The following is a 17,354-nucleotide window of genomic DNA, read 5'->3' on the forward strand; positions in this document are numbered from 1 at the left end:
ACTTAATGAGAAGCTATAACCAGTATCTGTAACAACATTTTTTAGTATTAACAAAGATCTGAAATAAGCTTTTTGAAAATACCTTCATGCTTTTGATAAATTCTTTAAAAGCTACTGTTTGGTAAACTCTCTGGGAGAGGGGTTAAATTTACGTAGCAATATAAGACTTTTGTGAAGACCATTGACATAGATTAATTGAACTGTAAATTTGGGGAAAAACACTGAAGCTTTTTCAATTGCTTTTTACTAATAGTGACAACTTTTCTCCAAGAGAATTCATTTTGGCACAACATTAATACCTAAAGAGTTAAGTTGAATTGATCCTTAAGTAGGTTTATCTACGTGTGATACATGAAAATGCACAAGTGCATCTTTACAGCCTTTTGTTACTACTTCTGTTCATAAGTGGTGGCTGCAGCTAGCTCAGTATAACCTGTCAGTGGGGGAGAACAAGAATTCTGAGATGTTTTAAGGAAGATAAACAGGACAAATGCAAATGGACAGCTGAAGAATTGTCAGGCACTGTATGCCAGTTATTTGGGTGATGCTGCCTTCTGTGACTGAAAATTTTCATGGCACCATGAGGAGTGAGGTGCTTGATGTTTCCATGCAGGGGATTTAGTTTCCCCAGCTTATAATGGGAAAATAGCTTCATCTTAGATGTAAGCTTTTATTAAAACAAACAAGCAACATTTTTGTACAGATGCTTTTGTAAATTTAGGGTTACAAATATTTAGCACTTCTGTTCAAGGGTCATTTTATGAAAGACTTGCAAATTTGAATGCTTTTACAAAAGACACTTTTTTCTTGAGGTTTTACAAGCCCTTTGCTTTTCCTCTTCTATTTTAAAATTGTGACATAAAATTATTATTCTTACCTATGGAAAAAAAATGATTCCATTTTTTTTACCTTTCCTGTCTGGTTTTCAGGTAATTCAGCAAAGTGGGCTGAAATTACATAGCAATCTTCATTCAGAAAAAAAAAAAGAGTTAAATTTCTGAATGGAAATGAATTCTTCAGATAAATTTGAAAGAGGAAAACCTGAAATTCTGTGCAAGTCTTTTCAGTTGTGCCATTGTGAGGTGGTTTGTTTTATTTACTGTTTCTTTTTGTCATCCACTGCGCCTGCAGCTCGGTTCCTTTACTGTCTGTCTCAAAAGAAAAATAGTTGTGTTTTGGCCTTGTGTGTAATTTTTGTTCAGCTCTTGAACTTCTTGAACTTTTTTGGCAGTGTCATATTCTTTTAAAGCAATATGAAGGCTACAATTTCATGTTTAATTGAAATGTAATTCTTCAGTGTTATCCAGTTGTTGGTTAGAAAGCTGAAGAATTGTAATTTGCTTGTGCAGCTTTGCTTCATCTGCTTTGTACATAGACCACCTGAGTTTAATTCCTCTAGTGTGGAAGCTACTTAAAAACACTGCTTTAGCTTAACCCCCTTGTGGCTTTTTTTCCCCTGTGAAATGACTAAAGCTTTCTTATTTCCATTTGCCATCCATTTTAAAATCTGCTCTGCTCCCTCCCTCTTCATGGATTATAAACCCCTACCCTAATCCTGCCTTTACACTTGTTCAGGATCACAGTCTGCTAACCCCATTGGTGGTAAGAGTCTACAGAATTTGTGTACACCTCATTGTTTGATCACCTGTTTGACATAATCTCATTTAAGGACCCTATTCAGCAGAAACTGGCTCACTTTTTTCCATATGCTGCACTTAATTAATTTGATGCAATCTTTCAGAAGGTAGCAGAGATGGGAACATTTTGCCATTTTGGAATACTTCTTCAGTTAGCCCTTTCATCTTTCATTTTGCTTATTACTAGTGGTAGTACTGACAACAGTATGCTAATCATGTTATCAACAAAGTATTTTCAGGATATGAATGTTTATTTGTCTTATTTATGCCATAGTGGTACACTTTTCACAGGTCAGACAACAGAAAGTTCACATGTTAGAGTAACAGCTTGCATTTCTTCCATATATTCTGAGAAGATGTTTTTTCATGTTTGTGACCTATCTTCAGGAGGTCTCCAGCACCATGCTAGTTTCCGTTGTTTCCAAGAGATGTCAAGTACTGGTGGCTAGGAAGTAGTCATAGTAATATGAGGTCTAAGTTGGAACCTTCATGTTTTTGCAGATCCCAACAATTCCATAGGTTTGCCTGTTTTCTGTGCTTTTATTTTTTTTCTTGCTGTAGAAGCTATACTTCTTTTTTTTTCCAGGCTGTGTAGTACTTTGTTTAACATTTCTGCTGAATAGGTCCTTAGTTTGGAAAAGGGATTTTGCTAAATAATCATTTCAAGTTAGAATTCAAACAATGAATTTGGAAGTGTATGCATGGTGCATTGTTTTAGTTCTCTCTCTTCCACCCAGTGTGTTTTATTTTGGGGTTTTGTTTTTTTTCCCCATATAATCAAGCTTTAATCAACTTGTTTCTTTTTCTTTACATGTGGCTCATAAGAAGTAACCCATGAAACTCACTGGAGATGTTGCATGCAATGTCTATAGATCATGTAGCATAGCTGTGGTCATACAGTTACCTGATTATTTTGAAAAGGTTAATGAGAGATTCCTATCTGTACATAATTCACCTTAAAATTGTATTGTCATTTGATCAGTTGTGCTTAAAATTGTATTGTCATTTGATCAGACTTCTTGAATCCTACAGCTGGAAAAAAATATATGAACTGGTGATATAAATTGGTTATAGCTAGAGAATGGATCCTTTGTTAGGGCTTTAATTTAGAAGTGCAGTATCAAAACTGTGAATCAGTCACCAGTTCCTGGTAGTGAGTGTAGTATGTTGGACATTTATAGCACTTTGCAGTGTACAGTTTTGGTTAATAAAAATGAGACACAAATATCTATTGATCAATTTTTTTAGCTCGTTTAAAGCTAACCGAAGTGCTTTGTTTTTAATTTGTGGGGTAACTTCTGCAGAACTGAACAGGAGTGTTTTAATTGTTTTCAGTGACTTAGCTTTTCAGAGAATACTGCTTGAAGACTGCATGCTCTTAAAAAGCAAGGGAGAGAAGTTTAAGTATTGGAGAAAGGATGTTATTTCCCTGTAACACTGGTTATATTGAAAGAGCTGGGACAATGATGAGGTTACTAGTTTAAAACTGCTTCCTTTAGTTTTCCAGCAATTATTTTTTGTTGTTAATAGAAGAAGTGGTTAGTGAGACCATGTAGCTTAAAAACCAAACACACCAATAGTTGTGCTAGTGACATTTAGAACTGCTGATGAAGACTAGAAATATTATTTCTGGTTTCTTGAGCATATCTACTAGTAAATGCCATATCAAGTGCTTCCTTGCATCAGTTACTGTGTCTGCCTTGTATGTAACGTTAAAAGAACTTCGACCAGGATTTTACTTCATTTTTTTTTCTCTTGTAAGTTTTTCCAGACCATTTCAATCTACCACCACTTAACTACTGACTTGAAACATTCTTTCAGACCATGGTTGTTTTATCTTCTGTGCCCTTCCTTATATTTATTTATTTTGCCTTCAGCTGGCAGTAGATCTGGGTCTCCTGGACGAGTTTTGACAACAACCACACTTTCCACTCTGAACACGGGAGTTCAGAGAGTGCTAGTGAATCCTGCAACTGCACAAAAGAGAAGCAAAATCCCACGAAGCCAGGGGTGCAGTAGAGAAGCTAGTCCTTCAAGATTGTCAGTAGGTAAGAATCACTGAGTAACTCCTGGTTTCTTTTATAGTCTGTCTTACTTTAAGTTCTGAACGTCTATGGCTTGCATTTAGGTGATCCAATTAGAATATGTATCAATTGAAGCCTAAAATGTGCCTGTTTTCTGAGGCTAGTCCTTGATAAATAGAACAGTTTTAAATTTAAGCAGAACGTTTGGGATTTTTTTTTGCTGTCAGCATGCAGGAGTTGTTGTTTTCCTCACCTCCCTTTTTTGTCTCTTTCACTTCTTATTCCCACACCCAAAACACACTCACTGAATAAAAGTGTGATACCATTTTTGACAAGGTTTCTTCAACTTTTTTTGCCTTCTCTGTGTGTGTGGTTGCATATCTATACTTGTGTAATAAAAATCCATGTCTCATGCCTTAAACCTCACAGGATAACTTAATTCTTCTGATCTATTACAAAGAACGTTATATAAAAATACCAGTTGATGATGATGTCATTGCTCTGGTTCTTTTGTATTTTGATTTTTACCTTAGCTGCATTAACATCAGATTTTCTTTCTTTAGAAAGCTGTGGGGTTTTCCATTTGTGTTACTGTTGGCTAACCTGAGTACAGATTCTGAATCAATATCCAGTTCTTGCTTTTTGTTCTTGTGTCCTCTCCATCCTATTCAAGAGGTTTTTCACTCATTCTGTAAAGAGTTGGTAAATCCCCACTTACAGCTATGCAAAGAAATCAATTCACTGAACTGGCTACACTTTGTAATGCAGCATGATCAAGGAAGAGTGGATACAATTAGGCCTTAGGATACAACATAATCGTCAGTGTCTTTTCTTAGAAATAGGTCTTTGATCTTACTGCAAGTCAGAAATTGGTTAAAACTGCAACTTTTCTTATGTCTTCTCCCTTCTGTGCTGCTGTTTGTCTGTACCCTGAATCATACTAGCACGAGGCAGCCGCATTCCTCGGCCTAGTGTGAGTCAGGGGTGCAGTCGGGAGGCCAGCCGTGAAAGTAGCAGGGACACAAGCCCTGTCCGCTCTTTTCCACCCCTTGGTAAGTACCCAGAGCCCTTGTCGTGCATGGCTGCTCTCGCCCCTGTGATTTGCACCTAACGAATCCATGCCTCCTTCATTTAGCTTGTAGCCCACCACCATTATTTTCCCCTCCTTTGGCTCACTCACCACTTCCTTTGATGGAGAGCTGACAAATGTGTGAATGGGTTGCATACTTCAAAAGCAAACGCTTTGCTGATGTCAGTCTTGCCTTAAATACCAAGTCTGGAAAGGTGTGTGGTGTGTAGTGTCTGGGTACTGTTTTTGAAAGGGCAGTCCTGCTTTTGTAAAGGTTTTTTGACTTACATTTTACTTTTTATTGTGGCACTCACTGCTTGGGTGCACGTAGATAATCTGTAGGGGCTGAGCAGCTAGAGCAGTGAATGCTGTGGTGTTGTCATTTCCTGCTTTCCCTATGGCAGCAGCCACAGTCTGCTGTTGATCAAAACTGCTGCTGGATCCAGGAATCACTTTAGCATATAGGAAGGAAATATGCTTTATTTTATGTCTTCTTAGTTAGACTGTTGTCATATGTGGGGGGAAAAAAAACCAAAACAGCAAAACCCAACAAATTTAGCTTTTAGTCATTAGAAGCAAATAAATATGAGGGTGCAGCTAAGGGACCAATTACTGAAGCAGAACTACATTCTGAGGCTGCTTTCCTTTTTCTGAAAGTGGTGGAGGCAAGTAGTGGAGTCCTTTCACAAGCAGGTGAACAAAGTACAGTTCTGAGGTTATACTTTTAATCTATGTGGAACAAGTGATAAATAATCCAAATAGCAGCTCTTGTTCCATAGGGAAGAAGAGGAATTGAAAACTTCTGGTGTTCACACAAGCATAGCTACATTCAGTCCTCATTTCTAGAACAGCTGTAACCAAAGCCTTGTTATCAATGCTTCAGCTATTGGCCTGACACTGACAAGATTTTGCAAGATCATCAAGCTGTTGGCTGTTTCTGCAATGTCACTAAGGCATAGGAATGTTAATTTATGATTACATCAGTGTGGTTTTGCTCGGGTATTGGGGGAAGTTTCTCATCCCCATTTGTCTTTGTCAAGGTTACTGTGAAGTTGGTAGTAAATTTTAAGTCTTAACTATGTTGTTTTGGGGAATGAACCTTTTTTGGTGGTTTGATAAGGTAGAATTGTCTCCATAAAGTTGTATCTGATACTGATCTCTTTCTGGTGTTACCCTCATCAGACTTAGTCTTCAGAATGTATCCATCTTTCATTTGTTCAAGCGTAGCTTAACAGTTATGGGCCTTATAGTATTAGTTCTTAAACATAGTCTGAAAATAATATATCTCCGTCTTTCATCTCAGCTTGAGGCACTTGACTATACTTTTGTTACTGCTGCAAATCTGTTGTGGTCTGTTAAGGCAGTGTGCTTCCTGTCAACCCTGGGTTATTGGGGAAAGTACCAGTTAATTGGGTGAAAGCAGTTTGCTGCCTATCTGACCAGGTGCTGTTTCATTGGGAAAATAAATGGAAACTAGACATTATGCAGGACCCTTCAGTAAACTTACATCTTGCACTAAAACACAGCAGGCAGACTGTGCTGTACACATCTACCTTCTCTTTTGAAAACAGAAGTCTTTTCCAAATCTTTTTCCTGCCTTACAGTCTGACTCCAACTGCATGTATGCAGGATCTGGTTTATATTTGGTCAAATGGTTGTCATCTTAAGAAATCTTTATAAAGATAATACTGTAAGATGGATCATTGAGATGGATGCTGCTGGAGGGTTTATTTTCATTGATGGAGTTTATTTTTTTGTTTGTATTTTGACATCAAAACTAAGTACCTATGCAAATACAATAGATTGAGTTGTATGATGGCACAGAGAATACACAGTAGCCTGTAAAGGAATACAGTGTTGTTTAAAAGAAACAATAACCAACCAACAACACCAAAATAATCAAAGCAAACCAGAAGAAGCCAAACAAACAAAAGCCCCAAAAACCAAATCACACAAAAACAAACAAAAAAAGCCCAAAACCAAAACAAGAAGGGCAACTCTACTTGGAATAAATGAGTATTCCAAGGTTTCCTTCAATTTGACTTTTATTGAATGATGTTGAATGTTATTCAGTGTTCAGTTTTGTCTGATGGGATGCTATTAACTTCTATCCAAAATAGTAAATAAAATGTTCTTCAAGGGGACAAGACGAAATAAGGCAAATTCAGATCTGTGTTTGTAGTTAAAAGACAGTTTTATGTAGAGTTGGAGGGAGAAATGTAATTGGTATTGCAGCTGAACCTCAGCACAGAAATTTTCGCTTACCAGTGTGAGGTCCTTAAAAGCATGAAATGACCCAACTGCTACATAATTGCTTTTCTGCATACATTGCTATGAAGTGTTTATGTAATCTCACTATTAAGATTGATAACTGGGAGTTTAACAACCAGTCTGAGAAGTGAGTGCTTTCTGATTTATATGGAAGTGCCCATTTTTTTGTTAAATATAGTTAATATTAAATCTCAGACTACTGTTTCATATTTCAGCTAAGAAAGTACATTGAGCCCATTAAAAAGCTTGGTTTGATGTATCTTTTAGAAAACCCAAACTACAACAGTAAATACTTCCTCACTTTCTGCAACTGCAAGGAATATTCTTGAGATGAGGAATATTTGATCCAATACAGTGCTTCCTTTCACTGGCTTAAACTTGTCCAACATTATTCAAATGTGTATGAAGGCAGAATAGGTTTGAATTATATGCCTGAAGTTTGAATTCTACCTTGGAAGTTTTTGGGCTTGTTGATGGAAAGCAGCAGAAAGGTCTATCACATTACTGCTTGCATTTAAAGCCTTATCACTCTTGATGTCAGTGTTTTGACATCCTATGTGCTTTATCCTTTTTAACACTGAGGAACACCTAAAGAACCATGCATTCCACAAAGCATGAGTTGCAAGTGAAAATTCCCTAGCAAATTAACTTTCTGCAGGTTTAGGTGAAAGTAATTGATAGTTGTACCTCTGTAAGTAATAGAGACCTTTTTTTGGAAAAAATCCACAGTGTTGTTTCTGAGACCTTTACAGAACTTGGGATCATCTTGGAATTCATTCAGGTTGGAAGAGGTGTGCTTCCCCAAATATGGTTTGGTCCCTGTCAGAGTTATTTGATGCCAATCAGACTCTCACATTGTTAATCCGAGGAAAAAATCATTAATTTGATCCCTAGTTCCATAAAATCATAGAACAGCTTGGATTGGAAGTGACCTACAAAGGTCATCTCATCAAACCACCCTGCAGTGAGCAGGGACATCTTGCACTGTACCAAAAGTATTAAGTATTTGCATTCAGTTGTTCATTAAATCCTATGGACATATCTGGGGTCTCTATCACAGTAGGTGGACATTAGAGTTTGGGTTAAAATTGTCACAACCAGTTTTGTTTATGTGGCTGTAAAATGCTAGCTTAAATTGAAATGAGAAAACAAGGTGAATCCTTTAGAAACACACTCAATTTAAAATGACTTGGTTCAAGACAGAAAATATTAGCATGAGTGAATCAACTTCAGAATCTCTAAAAGACCAGTTTTATGCAAGTGCCAGGAGGAGGAGGTTACACAGTTTTGATCCAGAGTCCTTAAGGATCTTTGTTTTGCATTTTCCACTGCTTTGAAGAATGTTAATGAGCAATAGTAACTGCATTAAATGTTAAAATTTTAACTTTTAATTAGATTTGAACAATTCTACCTTTCATCTCTGTTGGGGAGTTTTAACTCAGGTGGATTTATCTGCACATGGGCAAGAGTTCAGCTTCTGACACAGTCAGTTTGTACAGTGGTCGTTTTTTTGCAGCTGTTTGCTACTCAAGTGTGTAGAATTGTTAACTGTAATGGAAGAACAGGATCAGTGGGACTCTTCAGCTGTTTATGAGGATTGTGTGTGTGTGTTTGTGCATTTTCTCTCCTTTGAACTTAAGCATAATTGCTTTTAATCTGCTATTAATGTTTTAGATAAAAAAATGTGCATGAAATGTCCACTGTACATAAACCTATATAATCATATTCTCTATAAATCTAAATGATTAAACATAATAGTTTTCTATATAATCCAAGAACTTCTCTGAAGCTTTGTCCTTCTCTGTAATACTCAATTTCTTGTGCTAAAGCTGAATCTTTTTGATCAGTATTCTCTTGTTCATGTAAGCAGCGCTTTGATCCCCTGAAAATAGATAGAGTTTATATGATCCTGTTATTACAGCTTCCAGACATCACTCCAGATCCACTGGTGCCCTCTACACTCCTGATGTTTATGGGGCTACAGGTGAAGGATGAGTACAATTTGTTGTCATCTGTGCAGTCATCCTGGATTTTTTTTTTTATCCCACCCATTTGGTTATCCTCATAGTTCAGTTTTATGAACCATTGTTTTAATTAGTTTTGTGGTTTTAGTCATCCAGGTAGATGCATTTTATGTTGATAGAATTTTGTCTTCATTCCCAACCTCCAGTGTTAAAGCTTGTTCATCCCTAACAATAGTTTTATTTTTACTTCCAGAAAAGCTTTTTTTTTTTTCTAGTTTTCCATGTTTCAGTATTTGTAAAGCATTCTTTATGCATGTAGTTTTCTAACCTTAGCATCTCTCTGTGGTAGCTGCTTTCTTTTTAAATGAAAACAAAAACCCAAAATGAAGAAGATATGAATTTAAGGGGAGGGAGGGGTAAGGAATTAAAAGAAAAAAGAAGGAAGGTTTCTTTCATTTAAAACCATTATTTGTTGGTTTTCTTTTTTCCCTGTGATATCTGAATAGAATGTTTGTATATGACTCTGGTTTTTAACTTCATGTCTTACTTTTCCCTGCACCACTACAGACTTCAGAATGAACACAGGCAGTGTTTTAGCTGCTACATACTTGATTAGAAATGTGAAGCCAGTGTTTTTCTTCTGCTTGGGTTTTTTGAAGTGAATGTGATATTCATGTCCCATGTTACCTTTCTAACTAAATCCTTTCTGTTTGTTTTTGCTGTTGTTGGAACAGGTACCGGCTTTGGGATCAGCCAGTCGAGTAGGTTGTCATCATCAGTTAGCGCTATGCGAGTGCTCAACACCGGATCTGATGTGGAAGAGGCAGTAGCAGATGCCCTGGTAAGAGTCTTGCACTTAAGAGTCTGTATCCTTCAGAGGTTAAAATGTTTAGTACCTGTACTTTGAGTTATGCAAACGGAACTTGTAATTCGTTATTTTATTGGCTTCTAGGTGGGGAAAAAAGGGATATGGAATTGCTGGAGCTGCAAAGTAGTGGCACATTTGCTTCCTACAGGAGACTTAATTTGAGAAATGTACTTTTTTCTGTGACAGAAAATAGTCTGGAACTGTTCTGTTTCAGTGGCCCAAGGAGTCAGTTGAGTAGATAGCACTAACCAGCAGCTTCTCACAACAGCCAGCCCAAGTTCTGGTGAAGTCAAAGGCTTCTCTGAGCTGGGAATGGTGGCAGCTAAAGCACTCTACTTGTTGTAAGCCTGGGTTGCATTTTAAGTTGGTTTTCATGCTGAAGAGAGAAACTAAAGGCTTAGTAGACAGCATTTCCTAAGTTTAGGTTTTGGGTTTGTTGTTTTGTTTTATGTTTTTTTTTTGTCTTGAAATTGTTAGACTGAATCTAAAACTAGTTATGCTGTTCTCCTTTTTAACCTTTGCTGTTCTTTAAAAAGGTAGATTTGGTGCCCCTGCTTACCAGTCCCACTTAAACTGACTGTGTCATGTGTTTTGCTCTTCAGGCATGCACATGAAGCTGGAATCTCCAATTAATTGACAATGTTGACAGTATGCACCGGAAACATTTTTATCAATTATTGTGTGCCATTTGCATATCTTTAATTAGATCACTGGTACTTAGAAATATTTATCAGAGTGCTCTAAGTAATTCATTCTTACTCTGTTTTAATGAAAAGATTGTTTGGAATGTTAGTCGAATGCTCTACATGCTAGACTAGAAAAATGTGTTTTAGCCACAATGACTGAATAGAGGAAGAACAAATTAATAGGATAAAAAAAAGAGAAGACTGGATGGGGCATTTGGTGCCATGGTCTAGATGATTGGATAGAGATGGGTGCTAGGTTGGATTGGATGAGCTTGGAGGTCTCTTCCAACCTGGTTGATTCTATGATTCTAAGTAGTCTGTCATGTTCTTTGTTGTGAAGGTTAATTTTTGTTGTTGTTAAAATGTTCAAAATTTGTGTGCCTTCACTACCATAGAGATCAGAACAACTGTAAAATCTTGCCTAAGAGGTCATGGTGAGATAGAGCAATTTCCTCCCTTCCCCCACCTTCTGATATTGTAGACTTGTATGAAGTGTTGAACGTTAATGGGGAATGCTAACGAGTAAATTGGAAGTCAGTCTGGATTTGGGAATAGGGGAACTTAAAAGTTTCTGGCTATGTAATTTCAAAGCTTGTGCTATAGATTGATCAATAGTGGTGCTGAGTGAAGAGTATCTTCAGTCCTAACAGCTTCATAGTTTATTCAAATTTAGCTGGGAAAACCATCTAGTAGGAATACAAAAATTGTGGAGAAATTCATGCTGTTGATGAGAGAGGCTCAAATTTGTCCTGCTTTATTGAAGCTATAAAGTTTGTTCATACAAACTGTTTTTTGTATTACCTGGATCCAAAATAGCACAATGTCTCTAGATATGTTAGAACAAAATTAGTCTGCAGTGACAGATTTAGCTAAAATACACAAAGAGGAATGAAAACCAGCAATATTTTGTTACTCCAGTATTTGCATGACTGGTTGCCTGCTGTGCTCTAAGATGTGTAGGCTGTCCTGCATAAATTCCTCCATTTAGCTGGAAATCTGGTTATGAGCATCCTTCTGTTATAGACTTCCCCCTTCCATAACAGTGTTTTTTAAAAGTAAAATGTAGAGTCCTGAAAGATGGAATAGAAAAACCAAAAATGTTCTGGATTTTATTGCTGCTTTTATGGTATGATGAATCCTCATCCAGTTCAAGTACTGCTGAAGCCAGAATGGTACTAGTCTTCTGGCTGAGATCTGGTTTGAATGCAGGACACAAGAAATGCAGCAGCATGGTCATCTTTACGTGTTTATATACCTCTTACTTTAGTCCAATCCTTGACATGTTAGCTTCAGTTTGTTTCATGAACTCTTTTTTCAAGTACTGGAGACCCTTTTAAAAAATGCTCATGTCTTCATGAATTTCCTATTCCTTTCACTCTCTTGCACCTGTATTGATGCTTACTCTGTTGATAGCATACTTGTTACATGATGGAGTGATTAGTGTGTACTGTGATATGCTTTAAGTTATTCCACAGTCACAAATGAGATCCTTGTGCAAATGGCAGTGGTAACTAAGGGGAGGAAAGTCACTTAAGCTACTGCTTCTTGGAGAGTGTGTGATGAAACCCAAAGTTTCAACTCCCAAAATTTGAATGACAAGAGTATTTTGCAGGGGTTTGTGTTTCTCCTTTAAGATAATCAGTGTCTTGGTAGGTGGTGGGTTGTGTTTTTTCCTGTGGCCTTTGGCATGTTTTGTGGTGTTGCTTGCTTTCGATTTGGGATTTTGCATCATGTGATTTGTGTTTTTGTAGGACATTGACCTATGTAGTAATAATAGAAATAACAAAACTTAGTTATTATACAAAAATAAAAGAGAGGGAGAGGTTGATGGGAGAAATGAATGTAAGTGAAGGTGCATACTTAGCAATTGACTGCATGTGTGAAGTTTCCAAGCTGAAGTATCACTGCATAAGGTGCAAAGACATGTGACCATCCAGCAGATGAGATGTATTATTTCCCTGGAAATGGCAGCTTAGCCAGCTACTTCTGAGTAATGCATGATGTGCTCCTGATCAGATACAGAGAGCTAAGAACAACATTTACAACTAATTTGTGTCTTCTGGTGGCAGATAATTTAATAGTCACAATGCTGCTATGCTTTACCTTCCTGTTCTCAATTTCTGTTTCTTTTTAATAATTTACTGCTAACAGCTCTTAGGAGACATACGGACTAAGGTATAGAAACCATTTTCCTTCCTCAGTAGTGTAATATTTTGCTATTAACATGCTTGAGATGAAGTATATATGACAAAATATGTGGGTGTAGACCTGAATGTTAAATTCTGTAGCATATATAAAGCTATTAAATGAGATAACTTAACTTTCAGTGCAGTGTTAGTGTCAGCCTATCATGCAATTTTATGGACTTTACTTTCTTCCAAGTCAACCTTAAGTTGAATATTTGATCAAATGGATGTCTTCTCTACTTTTGCTCTTCTATTTCAAATACTACACAAGCTCTACTTCTATGAAAGAGCATTTTTAACTTGGTTTGACTTGCTCTGAACAGTTGGGGCTGTTTGTCACTGCAGATAGCTGGGGTCGTGGTGATTATTTCAGCTGTTGGTCTTTCTACTCATCATGGGTGTGCATGCTGTCCTTGTGAGCATCTCTACTAATGGGAGGTGTTTCTGTGCAATAGAAGAAGCCTGTGCGAAGAAGATATGAGTCCTATGGGATGTACTCAGATGATGATGCCAACAGTGATGCATCAAGTGCCTGTTCAGAGAGATCCTATAGCTCTAGGAATGGAAGCATACCAACATACATGAGACAGACAGAAGATGTGGCTGAAGTCCTAAATCGCTGTGCCAGCACCAACTGGTCAGAGAGAAAAGAAGGCCTTCTAGGCCTGCAAAACTTACTGAAGAACCAGAGAACTTTAAGGTGAGAAGTCATGTTAACTGAAAAATACTTTATTTCAGAGCTGAAGAAAGGAGACTAATACCATATTTGAAAGAATACAGGAAGTTGGGGAAAGGGGAAGCAGAGGGTATCTGGGAGTAAGATGGAAGAAGGAGCAGGAAGCTGTTGTCACTTCTGGCCACCAGTGTATAGGACCTGCTAAAAAAAACCCCTTAGTTTATGAAATGCAGTTAAAAACCAAGAGGGGTTTTGCAGTGTAGAGAAGCACTAACATGTTTATATCTAGTATTGATGCAAGACCTATATTTCTATTTATCTTCCAACTTGTTTCCCATTATTATTTTTATTTGTTATGTATGCAGAAGAAACTGTTCACTACCAGCTACTAAGAATTGCTTTTTTTTTCCATTTTCTGCTCTGTTCAAATAGTCAGGAATAGCATAGAAGAAGAGGCTCAGGGGTGACCTCATTGCTGTCTACAACTACCTGAAGGGAGGTTGTAGCCAAATGGGGGTTGGTCTCTTCTCCCAGGCAACCAGCAACAGAACAAGGGGACACAGTCTCAAGTTGTCCCGGGGGAAGTATGGGCTGGATGTTAGGAGGAAGTTGTTGGCAGAGAGAATGAATGGCATTGGAATGGGCTGCCCAGGGAGGTGGTGGAGTCACTGTCCCTGGAGGTGTTCAAGAAAAGCCTCAATGAGGCACTTAGTGCCATGGTCTAGTTGATGGTGCTAGATTGGCCTGGATGATCTTGGAGGTCTCTTCCAACCTGGTTGATTCTGTGATTCTAAGAGACACTTCTAGGTCAAAAGTCTCATTTTAGACAAAATTTACTACATTTTGATCCGTGTCTTTGGAATGTTTTTCTCTCTTTTGTTTACTAGATGTTTTGACTCAATATTTACAGTTGTTTTCACTGGTTTCTATGCATTAGTGTTCTGATATTACTAGCAGAGGAGCTGACTAATGTATTGTTGTCACTTTGACAGTCGTGTTGAGTTGAAAAGGTTGTGTGAAATCTTCACAAGAATGTTTGCTGATCCTCACAGTAAGGTATGTTTAGGTTTTTCTTACTTTCAGTAAATCCTTGTGCAAATGGCAGTTGTGTTTGAAAATGTAAATTCATGGAAAGCCAAGTGTGGTGAAATATGTCAACTGCAGAAGTTTGACAAGCTCTGTTCTGTGAGCATTTAACAGGATCAGATTTCAATCAGTTGAATTGGCAGTTTTGAACAAGATAATTTTCCATCTCTTTTTCAGGATATTTGAAATAAAGTAAAGGTTACTTTCATGTAAAATGCACTGAAGTAGTCCAAAAGTTTGTGCTCAAAATTTGTAAGTATTTTTCAGTTGGCAGGTGGCTTAGAGAGGCCATTTTCATGTGAGTAATGGAGTTTTTCTCAATTAGAAACAAATGGGTGTGCTGCAGTCATTCCAGTGATAGAGAAAATGGTCTAAATCATACATCATGAGTCAACTGTACCAAATGTGTAGCTACTTGTTTTGCATGGTGATTTTTTTTATCATAGCTTAAGATGTTTTCTTCAAGTGGCATAGATAGGGCTGGCAGTTGAGACTGATAATGTTATTTAATGTTGGTATTCAGTAAGGTGGAGACAGTATTTCACTATAAAGGTAAATGCAATGCTCTATTCATTTTACCTAGGTAAAGACCCAGTATGGATGATACATCAAGAAGAGTAATCCTTGTTTTCTAAGACCATAACAGTCTCTCTGAGTTACTTCATAGAGTTTGTACAATTTTTGTGGGAGTTGGGTTCTAGTAAGCTTTGTAGGTGCAGTTATTGCCTACAGCAAAAGTTCTTATGAAGGAGCTGATGAAGTTAAGATGATAACATGTTAAAAACACATAACTTCATATATTGTTTGAGTTTTTAGACTTGTATGGAACTTTACCTTTCTGTAGAGTAGATCCTGTCTCATCTTGTGTCCATGTTTCAGAACTGAAAAAAGATAGCCCAGAAAAAAATCAGAGCAAAGTGATTACTTTTAAAGTACTGTCTTTTTCCCAGCAAGATTCTGAAAAACTGCTTGGATTATGGCAATACTTTTTCAACAGTATTAAGTCTTCCTTATTGCTGCAGTGGAAAACTAAATACAGAGTGAGAAGTTAGGACAAGTTAACCTAGCATTTATCTGTCATTATTTTTTCCTTCTGGAAAAAGTATTTTAGCTGCTATCTGTGTCACCATGTATTTTGGAAGAAACCTGCCCTCATAAGAACATCACACCAAAGCTGCTCACAGACTGCAGAAATCCAGAAGAGAAGGTTAAATCCAAGCAGTTAAACTGAAGAAAACATTACATAGGAAGAACAGCTAATTCAGAGGAGAGGAAAGACAATGAAGTGTTGAAATATGACTCGGTTGGAAATCAAATAACAACAAATTGCAAATAGCAGCTTGGTTTATTTTGCTTGCTCTTGTATTGCAGCTGTGCATACATCACAACTACCCTGGAGAATTTTTTTGTAGTGGGAGAGCAAGGAAATGATAATGAATATGTTCCAGACTGTAGCTGTGTGTGTCAGAAGAGCATGTTGGTGTTCCTTAAAGCCATTTGGAATGTTACATTTTATTACTGCACTCGATTGTTTTCTTTACTGGGCATTTTTACACATAAAATAATGTTGCTTTGATTTCCAAACTTTAGCCTGTATTGTAGCAGTTGTGGTGCACCTGTTCCCATCACTGAGACCTTTGCTGCCTTTTGGTGTGGCCAAACTATTAGGAGTTGTCCTGTTCTTATCGGGAGGATCCTTTAAGTGTTAACAGTTGATGAGGTTAATTTTTTATCACATATGTATGGCTACACAATTCTCTTCTTAGATTCTTTTCAAGTATCTGTAGCAATTATTCTGTCATCTCTTGGTTTGTTCTTTTTTAAGTTTGCTTTAACATGGTAGCTGGATTTAGGGAATGGCTTAGAAAAAGAGTGATACCAATTGGAGGAGAAAATGGGAGAAGGATTTGAAGGCTGTGCCAAGTGTTTACTTCTACCTATGTCTGGTATCCCAATAAAATTAGTAAATTTATCATAGAAGTTTTGAAATACCTTTTTGTTTTGTTTTGTTTTCTTTTGGTTTATATTCCATACAGGAACTTTGTATTGATGGCCACTAATTTGTGTGTTTTTATCTTTTTTCCCCTTTTTGTTGTTTTGTTTTCTTTTGGTGTTTTTTTTTGTTTCGTTTTGCATGCTGTCCCCTGTGTTGGAACTCTCTTTAGAGAGTAAGTTGGTTCAATATTCGTTGGAAGCCTAACCTTACTTGCATGAATGTGCAATTAACCCTTTTTCTCTATTTTTCTTCCCTCCCCAACGAGTTCATGCAGTGTCAAGCCTTTTGCAATCATAAAATGCTATATACAATGATGTAGCTTGTGTGGTAAAGTTTCGAGATGTGCTTTATCTACTAATTAACTGACATTGTTTGGTTATGCATTCCTGCTTTATATTGTGGTGGTTGGCACATCTGAAATAACTCATGTGAAAGGTAGATAGATCACCTGTAGGGTTTTTCATACCTCTTTTGTTTGTTTTTTTTCCACTATCAAATTGTTCAAAGCTTCGGCTTCAGATGCTTGATTTTAGAATTTCAAGTCATAAATACAGAAGCTGCAAAAATGGCAGTACCCACATACATCATTCAACATACAGCTAGTCCAGTTCCATTTTCCATTTCCAAAGTCATCCTCTACCTTATATGCTCTTATAGCCACATGAAATTCTTCGTGCTTTGACCTGAGACACAATAGCATGATTCTTTTCTTGAGAAAGATAAACTCAACAAAATTGAGTTAGTGGAATTTTCCTCTTATGTTCACTGTGGTAAACCTAAAATCAAACAAACCTTGAAAATAAAATCCAGTCCTCATTTACATGAAATTTTCATAGCTAAATCATTGGCCCGGGATCTTTAAAGTGCCTTTGTCATAGTCAGTCATGAGTC

The 17,354-nt window shown here is 37.1% G+C and overlaps 1 protein-coding gene across 42 annotated transcripts in view; it reads left to right on the forward strand.

Moving 5' to 3' along the window:
- CLASP2 (cytoplasmic linker associated protein 2) overlaps positions 1–17,354 on the forward strand; it is a 140,701-nt gene that overhangs the window by 98,977 nt on the left and 24,370 nt on the right. For 11 of the 42 annotated variants that reach the window (XM_064169650.1, XM_064169628.1, XM_064169636.1 and 8 more), the window contains 8 exons: positions 1,576–1,602; positions 3,515–3,685; positions 4,606–4,713; positions 8,923–8,985; positions 9,700–9,806; positions 12,671–12,694; positions 13,161–13,405; positions 14,374–14,437. In XM_064169650.1, coding sequence (XP_064025720.1) covers positions 1,576–1,602; positions 3,515–3,685; positions 4,606–4,713; positions 8,923–8,985; positions 9,700–9,806; positions 12,671–12,694; positions 13,161–13,405; positions 14,374–14,437 — 809 coding nt within the window. The remainder of the gene's footprint in view (positions 1–1,575; positions 1,603–3,514; positions 3,686–4,605; positions 4,714–8,922; positions 8,986–9,699; positions 9,807–12,670; positions 12,695–13,160; positions 13,406–14,373; positions 14,438–17,354) is intronic. The other 31 variants (XM_064169633.1, XM_064169640.1, XM_064169638.1 and 28 more) reach the window with 9 other exon arrangements.

Source organism: Pogoniulus pusillus, chromosome 32 (assembly GCF_015220805.1).
Source record: "Pogoniulus pusillus isolate bPogPus1 chromosome 32, bPogPus1.pri, whole genome shotgun sequence".
NCBI classification, from domain to species: domain Eukaryota; kingdom Metazoa; phylum Chordata; class Aves; order Piciformes; family Lybiidae; genus Pogoniulus; species Pogoniulus pusillus.